The 13081-nt window shown below is 50.4% G+C and overlaps 1 protein-coding gene across 1 annotated transcript in view; it reads right to left on the reverse strand.

Annotated features, from left to right (window-relative positions):
- MAP4K5 (mitogen-activated protein kinase kinase kinase kinase 5) overlaps positions 1–13081 on the reverse strand; it is a 577489-nt gene that overhangs the window by 192231 nt on the left and 372177 nt on the right. The window contains exon 23 of the mRNA XM_086937299.1: positions 3867–3927. Coding sequence (XP_086793425.1) covers positions 3867–3927 — 61 coding nt within the window. The remainder of the gene's footprint in view (positions 1–3866; positions 3928–13081) is intronic.

Here is a 13081-nt window from a genome sequence, read left to right on the forward strand (position 1 = left end):
CCCACAAAACATATGCAAGAATCGATTATTATTTAGCCACGAAAAGTTTAACACCTTATATTGTGCAAATAGATATATTGCCACATACTCCATCAGATCACGCAGAACTCACCACGGCCCTTTCACTGCCACGGGGGCACACCACCTCCTGTAATATGGCGCCTCCGTGATACGATGCTGTATCGCCCGGAGGTAGTTCAACAGATTTCAAAAGCACTGCAAGACTATTTGGAATTAAATGATATTCCCAAACCCATATAGCTGTTCTCTGGGACGCCTTAAAAGCACTGGTGAGAGGAGAATTTATAGCAATTGCAGCCTCAGATAATAAGATATGCAGGGAGAAGAGAGAGCTTTTGACGCAACAGACACAGGAGTTGGAACGTATACATCAGAGAACTGGGGTCCCAAGAGTCTGGAGAAAACTTGAAGCTGCACGCTCCAAGTTAGCAGAGCTCGACATGGACAGAACAGAGTATGCAGCGCTTAGACTCCTACACAACTTTTATACAGGCAGGTCAGAGCAGTGAGGTTATTGGCTCAGACTACGAACACAGAGGTAGCCATCCACTATCACCTCTGTGATTCCACTATCGCCTCTGTGATCGCCTCCACTAGAGGGGAGATGGTTACGGATCAGCAAATCGCATAAACATTCCGCCTATATTATGTAAAACTTTATACAGCAAAAGATCTTTCCGGCAGGTCCAAGGGCAGTACCTTTAGGGAGTCCCCACCTCCACAATCACTTCTGATAACGCGGGGCACATTGAGTCCCCTTTTAGAATTGTGGAGGCAGTCTACGTTATTTCCAAGCTTAAACCACTGAAATCTCCAAGCCCAGATGGATTCTCGGCCCGGTTTATAAAACCTTCTGACCCATATTGGCTCCTATCCTCACTAGTGTATACAACGCTATAGTGTCATCATTTGCCCTCCCTAAGACAATGCTAGGGGCATCAGTGATTATAATTCCCAAAGATGGGAAAAACAAGAGACAATGCACTTCGTACAGGTCCATCTCCCTCCTTAATGTTGATTTTAAGTTATTAGCCAGTATCCTGGCATCTCGCCTCTCCTGCCAGGGTTGATCAACCCTGACCAAGCAGGTTCTGTCCCCAACCGCCAATGCACAGACAACAAGCAGCTCATACTTTATATAATCGATAAAGCCCAACATTTCGACACTGAATGCATGATTTTGTCAATGGACGCTAAGACAGCGTTTGACAGCGAAAATTGGACATATTCAAAGGCGACGTTGCAGCATTTTGGGTCCCTTGAGAGATTCATAGCTTGTTTTTTCAATGGGAACACTAGCCCAAATACCACTGTTTTGGTAAATGGTCACACCTCATCCCTGTTCCCCATACAGAGAGGCACACGCCAGGGCTGCCCCCGTCCCTCCCCTGCTCTTTGCCCGATACATGGAGCCAATGGCTCAGTGTATTCGCGATACCCCGCTCGTCTCTGGTATCTGTTTTGGAGGGGAGAGGGGGAAATACACATATGCTTTGTCTCTACGCAGAGAACATATTAGTGACATTAGAAAATCCTCAGGCCTCCCCCGGCTGTGTTGTCAGAATTGGAGCGATTCTCCCAGGCTGCAGGTTTCAAGATAACTGTCCACAAATCACATGCTCTCAACCTTACCTTAAACCCACAACACTTAACTCTTTGAGAAATGCACACCACATTCAATGGGCCCCAGTAGCGATCCCCTACTTAGGGATACAACTTCTGTGTCATTACACTACACCACAACGCTAAACTACACCGCTTTGCTTCGCCAGGTCAGGAATGACCTGCACCGATGGAGACCACATGCGCTGTCTTGGCTCGGCCAGATAGTGTCTATTAAAATGTCTATTTTGCAGAAGATATTATTCCTCTTTCAGACCTTTCACTGGAACCACCCCCGGGCATTATACGTAAACTTCAGCAGGAGTTAGAATCCTTTATCTGACAGGGCAAGAGACCTAGAATGCGGCACGACTTAAGCTACAGGCCCTGGGAGAAGGGGGTCTCGGTATCCAAACCTCCAGGACTATTATTGGGCGGCCCAGATCAAGCTGTTCGTGGAATGGTCATGCTCGGAGTCCGAAAAGCATTGGCTTCACATAGCTGCAGGGCGGTCACTATGGCAAATTCCTCACCTGCCAAAGATGGCCAGGCCTAAGAATCTTTATCTCTGGTTTGTAACGCGAGCCCCTCCTAAGGCTTGGGATAAAATAGCGGTGAAAAGGAACCTCACCACCTTCCCTTCCCCCTTGACTTCCATTGTTGAAAACACTTCCTTCTCCCCGGGGATGGACACAATGGCCTTAACATGGTGGACAGGGAGGGAAGCAGATCGATCGGACACCTCTTTGATAAAGAGGGCCCGCTTTATTTTGAAGATCTCCGAAACCAACAGGGCCTCCCCGAATCAGAATGATTTCACTACCAACAAATAAACACTGGTTCATGCACACCACCTTACCACATTTGAGATGTGGCTATTGTCCAAAGCTAACAACCCCCACCTCATATCGCAGTTATATTGCTTAATAAGACAGTCCCCAACACCTCAAAAGTCGCCGAGCCAAAAGAGATGGGAAATATAATTAGAACATACACTTATCCAGCGAGAATGGGAGGACATTTATTACAGAGTTAAGCATAATGCGCGTAATTTGGTTTAGTGTAGGGTCGCCTACTAAATTAACTTATTGGTACTTCACTCCTGTCAGACTCCACAAATGCAACCCAACACAAGACTTTGTGCTGGCGCGGATGCGGTATACCTGGCACTTTGAACCCACATACTGTGGGATTACCCTCATTAAACCCCTACTGGGTGCAGGTACTTCAGGAGATAGATACTCACTTTGACACTGAACTGCCCCGGTTCCCAGCATACCTTCTCTTAGGTTTACCGAACACTCATGTTCCCTCTCAAACAACGCAGGGGTCGCCAAATAGCACTGGCCATGGGGGAGTCTATCCAAAACATCCTTGCACATTGGGTAACTAGCTGTCTGCCCACCCATACGGGATGGTTGTATCGACTGTGGTACATTCTTGGCATGGAGCAGATATCCCTTTCACTTATCAGTAAGAGTGCTTCATTCCCTGCCGTTGGGAAAGCCTTTTTATCGCCACTATGCTCTGAATTCTAAGAACTCACTTGCCCTAAATATTTGACACTACTGCGCCTTACTGACCAGATGCAGACAGTCCCTCAGTATACGGCATAACAGGCCTGGCCGCTATACATACAGGGGAGGGCTTTTTGGGGAGGGAGAAGATGTTGGGGTTGTTTATGTTAATAGTTTTACCGCTTCATCCACGTGGTGGGATGTAATAATGCATATTTTGTCTTTGTGGCGAGTGTATTTGTTGAATGCATAAATTCAATAAAGAAATTTTAAACATAAAAAGAATTATTTTCAAAATCCGGTAGGTTTATAAAGGAGGAAGTTTCCACGATGAGACTTTAAACTAGGGACAGACAAAGCCTTGCCTTTGTGACAGGATCACCTCCTTCAGCTAGCTCATCCCTCTGTTGAAAACATTTCTGCATGGGTCAAAGGCCTAACATGAAACTCAAAGTGTAGTTTACACCTCTGTGGTCTCTTGTCATAAGGTGTTCACAGTAACCGACAGAAAAATGCACCCAGTAAAATGAGTAGAGTTTATGCCCAGCTGTAAAATATTTCACTCCCATTAAATGCAAGAACTGCCTTTTAAATGTTCACTGCGTTACAGACCTCGTGTGATATTTTATACGTGGTTTTAAAACAGTTAAGCCTGCAGAATGCTTTTTCCATAAACTACTTTTATTTAATCTCACATTTTATATGCTGTACAATATGAATACATACCAGACAGTGACATCAATGTGTTATTGATAACATACAGCCAAGTACACCTCCGAGGAAATACCTAGAAAAATAGCAAACAATTAATTGATAATTGATCTTCATCATTTTCGACACAACACAGTGTACAACAGGGAACCAGAACAACCAGAGACCACAGGTCCAAACTATCCCCAACATAACCAAACTCCAACCCGAGTTCACTTCCATCCACCACAGCAGTAAACACCCATCTTCAAACATGTGGTGTATAAGTTTTAAAACCTTTATTTCCCAAACTCTGAGTGTTTCACACTGTGACTGATGAGTCCAGTGGCCACAATCCTAAAAAAAGCTACATGTTACCCACTGTAGGGGCACTTGTGCTGTTAGAGAGACACCCTCTACTGAAGATCAATGGGAGTTCAACGTGTAAAATGTGGCACAAGTAATCTCTTTCAAGGGAAAACAAACATTTGCATGAAAGCCACATGTACCTGCAGGCCTCAGCACCACCTACGGGGCCAAACCCTGGTACCCGCCACTACACTCAAACTGTTTCTTCAAGTCTACAGCGCAGACAGACAGTAGTGAGGCGCATGGGGACCAAAGAGTATCAGCACGAGATTATCCACAGAGAGGTACTTTCACGTGCACTGCTCCCTTCAGGCGCCCTACTGATGGATTCATGGTAAGCTGTCACTTAATTAACCAGTTTAATTTCCACTGCTGCCACACTGACCATTTCTATTCAATCAATCAATCAAGATATTTGTAGATCGCGCTACTGACCCGTTAGGGTCTCAATGCGCTGTGGGAGGGGGGGGGCAGGGGGGGTCAGTCGTAGGTGAGTGGGGAGGGAGTTCCAGGTCTTTGCTGCAAGGTAGGAGAATGATCTTCCTCCGGTGGTGGCTCTGTGGATCCGTGGGATGATGGAGAGGGTGAAGTTGGTGGAGCGGAGCTGGCGGGTGGGGGTGTGTAGAACGTGAGTCGGCTGTTGAGGTATTCCGGGCCCATGTTGTGGAGTGCTTTGTGTGCATGGGTCAGCAGTCTGAACGTGATTCTTTTGCTGACGGGGAGCCAGTGGAGGTTTCTCAGGTGGGTTGAGATGTGGCTGCGGCGGGGAATGTTGAGGATGAGTCGTGCGGAGGCGTTTTGTATGCGCTGGAGACGGTTCTGGAGTTTGGTGGTTGTTCCCGCGTAGAGGGCGTTCCCGTAGTCCAGTCGGCTGGTGACGAGGGCCTGGGTGACTGTTCTTCTGGTGTCGGCGGGGATCCATCGGAAGATCTTCCAGAGCATGCGCAGGGTGTTAAAGCATGAGGATGAGACGGCGTTGACTTGTTTGGTCATTGTGCGCGAGGACTCCAGGATGAAGCCCAGGTTGCGTACGTTGTCCGTGGGTGTTGGTGCGGTGCCCAGCGCAGAGGGCCACCAGGAGTTGTCCCATGCAGAGGGGGATTGTCCGAGGATGAGGACTTCCGTCTTGTCCGAGTTAAGTTTGAGCCGGCTGTGCTTCATCCAGTCTGCTACTTCTTTCATTCCTTCCTGGAAGTTTGATTTGGCGGTGGCTGGGTCCTTGGTGAGGGAGAGTATCAGCTGGGTGTCGTTGGCGTAGGAGATGGTGTTGATGATGTGTTTTCGTGCGATGATGGCGAGGGGGCTCATGTAGATATTGAAGAGTGTAGGGCTGAGTGAGGATCCTTGGGGTACGCCGCAGATGATTTCGGTTGCCGGGGAGCGGAAAGGGGGAGGCGGACTTTCTGGGTTCTGCCGGTGAGGAACAAGGTGATCCATTCCAGGGCCTTCCCCTGGATACCCGTGTTGTTGAGGCAGTGTACTAGGGTGCGGTGGCATACGGTGTCAAAGGCTGCTGAGAGATCCAGGAGGATGAGGGTGGCTGTTTCTCCATTGTCCATCAACGTTCTGTCGTCGTCTGTGACTGCGATGATGGCGGTCTCGGTGCTGTGATTTGCTCCAAATCCGGACTGGGAAGGGTCGAGCGAGTTGTTGTCCTCGAGGAAGGTGGTCAGCTGTTTGTTGACGGTCTTCTCGATGACTGAGGTCCCTGGGGTCTGCGGTGGGTTTTTTCAGGAGGGCGTTGATCTCAGCGCGCTTCCAGCTCTCCGGGAAGGCAGCGGACGTGAAGGAGCTGTTTATGATGTTCCAGAGGTGGGGTGCGATGATGGTGTCTGCCTTGTTGAAGATGTGATGGGGCAAGGGTCGGAGGGGGAGCCGGAGTGAATGGTGTTCATGACGTGGATGGTGTCTTCACTGCTGATGGGGGTCCAGGAGTTGATGGTGGTGGAGTGGGTCGTTGGGCTGGCGTCCGGAGGTGGGGTTTGGGCTCTGAAGCTGTCGTGTATGTCTGCAATCTTGCGGTGGAAGAACCTGGCAAGGGAGCTGCAGAGGTCTTATGTAGAGGTGATGTCGTTGTTGCTGGCGTCAGGGTTTGAGAAACTCTTTGACGATGCTGAAGAGTTCCTTGCTGTTGTGGATGTTGTTGTCTAGTCATTCCTTGAACGATGTCCTCTTGGTGTTCCGGATCTGCTGATGGTATTCGTGGGTGGCGGTTTTGAGGGCTGTCATGTTTTCCGTTGTCGGTTATTTGCGCCAGGTCTTTTCGCGAGTTCGGCAGGATTTCTTTACGGCTTTGAGGGGGCTGTGAACCATGAGGGTTTTCTGGTGGTGGCCTTGTTGTGGGTGTTCTTTACGGGGGCGAGGACGTCGGTGCAGTTGGTGATCATGTGTGCGAGGTTGAGCGCTGCGGTGCTGGCGTTGGGTAAGTTGGTGTCGGCAGGTGGGTTCTGGCTCAGTGATGTGGTGAGCTGGTCCGTGGTGATTTTGCTCCAGCATCTGCGGGGGATCAACCGTGTGGTGGTGAGAGGCGGTCCTCTTGAATGTGAAGTGTATGCAGCTGTGGTTGGTCCAATGCAGTCCTTTGGCGTGGTTGAAGGCGATGTGGTTGCTGGCTGAGAAGATGGCGTCGAGGGTGTGGCTGGAGAGGCGAGTGGGGGAGTTCACTAGTTGCTTGAGTCCGAGGCTGGCGAGGTTGTCGGGCAGTGTTGCGGTGGCGCTGTTGTTGTTGTTTTCTAGGTGAAAGTACAGGTCTCCAAGGAGGATGTAGTCTGGTGAGACTAGGGCGTGCGGGCTGATGAGGTCGCGATGGTTTCGCTGAATTGTGCGCGTAGGCCCGGGGGTCTGTAGATGAGTGTTCCTCTGAGGGTGGTCTGGGGGTTGGTGTGGATCTGGAAGTGTAGGTGTTCGGTGGAGGGGATGGTGTCTTCGGAGTTGGTCGTGACGCTGATGGTGTTCCTGTATAGGATGGCGATCCCTCCTCCTGGTTTGTTGGTGCGGTCCCTCCGGGTGATTTTGTAGCCGTCCGGGATGGCTATGGCGATGTCGGGGGCTGAGGAGGCGTTCATCCAGGTTTCCGTGAGGAAGGCGACGTCTGGTGCTGTTGTGTCGAGGAGGTCCCAGAGGTCGATGGCGTGCTTGTGTATGGAGCGGGTGTTGAGGAGGATGCACTTGAGGTGGTTGTTGCTGCTGGGTTTGGCGGGCGTAGAGCGGTTTTGGAGGCAGGTGAATTTGCAGGCTTGACAGGTGAAGGGTCCGTGGGTGCGCTTGGGGTTGGCTTGATAGCAGGTGGGCGGTCGCCCGGTGTTGAGTGCGTTGAGGGTGGCGTTGTCGTATCTCAGTCGGTTGGTCTGGGTCCGGCAAGGTCCAGGGGTTCTGGCGCGACATCGGGGCGCCCGCTGCGTGTTCGCGCAGTCTCCGCCATAAATGGCGAAGTGGGAGGGAGGAGCAGCTGGGAGGCGGGAGTGGGGCGGCGAATAGGAAGGGGGGAGAGGGTACAGAAGAGAAAAGGGGCGGGCCGCAGGGCAGCATCAGCGGGGTGGGGGGGGTGCACAGAGCCGGAGAGACGGTCGCTGAAATGGCCGGCGAGGAAGCAAAAATACAATTACAATACCAAAGGCACAATTACAGTCACAGGGCACAAATTACAAAAATCACAGAATACTCATCAACCGGGTCAGAGGCGAACTCGTGACAGCAGCGGTGAGAACCTGGGCACACTCACGGGGAGCCGTGCGGTGCGTGGAGCGACCGGCCCTGTGAACAGGGTCAGAGCTTGTATGCACAGCTCCTCATAAGGGAGGCTGTAAAGCTTTGTGATGGTGCAGCTAGAAATCCAGAAACCATGGGGTGGGGTGTGGTATTACCACACTATTCCTAAACTTCCCATTATGTGGAACCCACGCAGCATGACAGTGCCGACCTACCACTGTTCTTTTAGTACTAATAGGCAGATCAAGAAGCCACGAGATGTTCAGAGGTCTCAAACAACCGATCCCACAAGTATTCTTCACTGAAGTGTATGTTTGTGCCATGACACTGTCAAGGTAACTGCAGCATCACCAACACAAGCAAAGTATTTTGCAAATTGCTTGGTTGATGCAGCTTTGAGTCAGTACCAACACAGCTGGCTGTATTAACCTTGGGGAGCAGCTCAGGGATACCCTTGAACGATATATCAGCTTAGCATCCTTCTAATCTTGGGGTTGCTGGGCACTTCCAGTGGAACCCAGATATCAAGCCATAAGAGAACAGCTGAAATGCGAAATTAAACAATATCTAAGGGTTTCAAACTGTGTTGGGTTACCTGAGAAAATTATATTTGGAAGCGGAGGTTGTCAAAAAAAGATGAACTTATCTTCTCCTTCCCTATGATAATATTTACACACAGGTAAAACCTTCACTTGAGTGCTCAAGGTGAATGAGAACATGGAGTCATTAGATTACAAACCAAACCTCTCACAAGTAGGGTCTGCAATCCTATGATCACCCAGATTTTTTGCTTTTGTTTCACTGGTTTACGACTTTCTCTGACTGTGGGCCTGCTAATCAGACCCACAGCCTAGCTGTTCTCTCACTAAATTGACATGTGTACCTTAGGTGCATTATCCAATTGGTACTGGGCCACCTTATCAGACCCTGTAACTCAGGGCTTAGGTGTACCCTGGGCCTACCAGGGGCTGAAGCATGTATTGTGCCACCCCTGGATGGCCATCTAAATCTGACACAACTGGCTGCACGACAGCTGGGGCAAGGTGGTGTAATCACCCTTTGGTTTAGATATAGTATACCTATATCTAACCCTAAAAATGGACACACAGATTCCTATCAGTCGCTCCTATGGCAGGCCTTGACAATCCTGAAGGCAGAGTGCTTGGAATTATGTGAGATGGTGCTCTGGCATGAGCTGAGCCCGTTTGCAGCTTGCGGAACCAAGTCCTAATAGCTGTTCCATGATAACGCATACCATATACTCTTAAGTGCATTATAATCCTCGCGGTTAAATGCTATCTTTGGTATCGCTTTATCAAAACATGTCGAGTAAGGTGTCATACGAATTGGAATACTAACCCCTCGCCAATTCTGGCGACGGGGTTAGCATTCCACCCTTCTAGAGGGACACGACATGTATGTAACTGTGAACCCCGGTTAAAGTTAACTCAAGCCTCAGCATCACAAAATGGATGCTGCCACCACAGACACGAGTCTGACCCCCTGCAGCTGGGAGTCCTTCCAGCGAGGGTAGCTTGGACAAAGGGTTTCCTGTCAGGGGCGGTGCTAGCACCATCCCAGACAGGGTTGTGTGTATCCTGGCTAGCCAGGGCTTTACAGGAAGGTGACTGCAAGTGGCACCCCGGTGCTCACTACGCATCTGCCGGCTAGAACCAGTTCCAGGGGCACACCAGCCCCTGGCCTGGGGAAAGTCCGGCATGGGAGAGGGGTGTAACCACCCCCCTTCCTGGTCCCACCCCTAGGGCAGGACCTAGTCGTGTACCCACCCCTTTCTTTAGGATAAAGGCAGGAGCGGGGACCCTTCCAAATTAGATCATCTTTGAATCAAGAAACTACTTTCTACGAAAGGAACTCTCGACTTCTTCTCAAGATTTCTCCCTTGTGGCTAAGGAGTAGTCACCCTGCATCCGCAGGCACCATCTTAGAACTCTGCGGTTTGCTGCACGTCCTTCCTCCGGAATCCGACTGACCAGCTCGACGAGACCCGGCTTCCCTGGCACCTCTGACCTCTACCTACCTCTACAGCTAAGCTGAGAACCGTAGGTGCGACGAGACCTCGAGGGACCGGCCATCATCAGAACTGCACGACTTCTATCCAGCACGACCGCCGAGGGATCCTCTGGTGAGTGCTTTGGGGTCCGAGAAGCCCTGACCCTGAGCAGCTCCAGCACCGAAGTCCAGCCCCCCAGCATCTCCACGATCTGCGCGGGGCCCTTCTGTTTTTTGCTGCTCACCTCGTTGTCTGGCTACTAGCCCGCTGGCTTGTGGCCTTTCCGACGACGCCCGACGACATCACCACTGCTGGTCTGGTTGCTCCAGACTGGCCCTTGCTCCCTTCCAAAAGAGGAGCACCCCGGACCTTCCTGGTCCACTCCAGACGCCATTTTAGGTCCACCGCGTGGGCTTGAATTTGCCAAGACTTGTTGCCCCAATCCTGGGTCCAGCGACGTCGACAGCATCAACCATCGTGGGACAGCTTGCACCTCCATCCTGGTCGCCGACAACGCCTCCTGGTCCGTGAGACTGCAGAGCCCAGCGTCGCCCACTCACCTGGTCGAGGTGACAACCATCCGATCACTGGCTAGTGGTCAAGAACTTGGTCCCCTCTGCTTTCAGGCATCATCCATCTTCGATCCAGGCTTGGATCACTTCGAACAATCTTCACTGGTCGCCTGCCAGCAACTCTTTCTTCAGGCTCCTGGTTCGTCAACGAGGATTCCCGACGTCTTTTCAGACCTATGCAGCCGCAGCCCCTGGGCTAGGTAACTTCGGCATTTCGGTGCCCCAGCATAGCCTCACTATCCAAGGGTCCAGATTTACTGTCGTTTTCGACCTACCTTATCGGGTTCGCCCGAGAACACTAACTTTGTTTTTACTAGCTCCCATAGACTTTGTCCCGCATCCTGCGTGAGAGTGCACACTCTGCACCCGAGTCCCCTAGGCCTCCTACTAGTAATCTGAAGGTTCAGTAACGTAGTCCTAGCGATTCCAAAGCCTATTAGTACAGTCCTTACCTGCTAGTAATTTCGCATTCCACTTCTATAGTATATGGTTTTCCGTGCCCCTCGGGCATTTGTGTAAATTGTGCAACTTAAAATATTTTCGTAAGAGTTTTGTTGTGTGCTTAGTACCCTGTCCTCATAAAGAGTACAGGGCTGTTGTGATCTAAATAAATACACTGTTTATTTTCATAACACTTGTATGGTGTCCTTTCACTTGGTGTTCAAGGGGTATATGTGATGGTATAACAGCTGGCTTAACACGCCCTCAAGAGTTTAGCCCGAAGACTGCTCTTGTCCATGCTACTAGGATAGCTGGTCTATCAGTTGACTTACAACCAATCACCATAAGGGCTGTTTGGACTGATACATAGTGATCACTAGAATAGTGAGCACTGCATATCAGGCCAACTTCTCACAAGCACAGCCTGTGAGATCAGCTGATGAAAACTGGGGCTTGACAAAAGTGACCAGAGGCATACTCGCCCACTGAGCGGTGCAAGGTACTTGTTGATCAAGTAAAGTCTTGGCGCTAAAGGACAAAATAAAAAATCTAGCCCTGATTCTCTGTGCAGAGAAATTCGGGTCCCTAGCCAGCAGGTCTGTTGGAGGTAAGGTCTGGGGTCAAAGCAATAAACCAAGCCTCCAACTGTTAACTCTTTTAATACTTAAATAAACCAGCCTTAGGGGTCCCTTGGGAAGGGACACATCAACATATTATACATTTGGCAGAAGAGGCAAGAGGCAACAGATGGATGATCAGTTTGTCAGAGCTGCAGGCAATTTTTATACTCGTTCTAGTAGCACATTAGGCAGAAACTGCGAAGAACAAGTTACTTACCTTCGGTAACGATATATCTGTAAGAAACAGTAGTTAGTATTAGATTTCTTACCTTAGAACAGGTTAGTATTAGATTCCTTACCTTAGAATATCCCCAGGCGTCAGACTGGATCCGGAAACTCTTGCGTAGCAGTACCCTTGCTCATCGGTAGGCGTCGTCTGCGGCTCCGCGTCAGTCGTCGGCGCCGTGATGACGTTGTCGGAGTACTTAGACGCCGCCTCCGCATGCTGACATCAGTTCTTAGATACAGCTTTTCCGCGCCAAAAACGCAGAGCCATGTCAAAAACTAACACTGATGCCATTGAAACTAGGGCCCTGAAAGGGGATGACCTTAACCGTAGATATTGGTACGCAGAACGGGGAGGATGGGTGGGGCTGTAAGGAATCTAATACTAACTACTGTTTCTTACAGATATATCGTTACGCAAGGTAAGTAACTTGTCCATCTGAGAGAAACAGGTTAGTATTAGATTCCTTACCTTAGAATAGATACCCCAGCAATACCAACCCCGGTGGTGGGTCTGCGAACCAATAATCACACCACAAAGTCCTGGAGGCGGGAACGGCCAAAGAAGCCATCCCTCCGGACTTGGCTGTCCAGGCAGTAGTGTCTTGCGAACGTGTGCAGCGAGGCCCACGTAGCTGCCTGACAAATGTCCTGCAAGGGGACTCCCTGACCCAGGGCAGTGGTAGCCGCCGTGGCCCGAGTGGAATGGGCCCTCAGCCCAACAGGAGGCTCCTTCCTTGCCAATGAGTAACAAGCCTTGATACACAAGACGACCCACCGAGAGATGGTCCGCTTGTGTACCGCTCGTCCCTTCTTAGCGCCCACGTAACCAACAAAGAGTTGGTCATCCACCCGGAACTGACTTGTGCGAGCCAAATAGAATGAGAGCGCACGTTTTGGGTCCAGACGGTGGAGCCGCTCTTTCTCCTTTGAGGCATGCGGAGGCGGAAAGAAAGTGGGCAAGGTGATAGACTGCCCGATGTGGAAGGCCGGGACAACTTTGGGCAGGAAAGAGGGTCTTGTCCGCAACACAACCGTATCCGGATGAACAGAAAGGAAAGGAGGTTTAGAGGAAAGAGCCTGGAACTCACTCACTCTCCTGGCAGAGGTGATGGCAAACAGGAAAGCAGTCTTCAAAGTAAGAAGGCGGATAGGACAGTTGTGAAGTGGCTCAAAGGGAGCGCACATCAGATAAGTAAGAACCAGGTTCAAGTCCCACTGAGGCATCACAAAGGGAACAGGTGGAAACATGTGTGTGATGCCTTTCAGAAAGTGATTTACAATAGGGGACTTGAACAAAGATGG

Source organism: Lissotriton vulgaris, chromosome 9, assembly GCF_964263255.1.
Source record: "Lissotriton vulgaris chromosome 9, aLisVul1.2, whole genome shotgun sequence".
NCBI classification, from domain to species: domain Eukaryota; kingdom Metazoa; phylum Chordata; class Amphibia; order Caudata; family Salamandridae; genus Lissotriton; species Lissotriton vulgaris.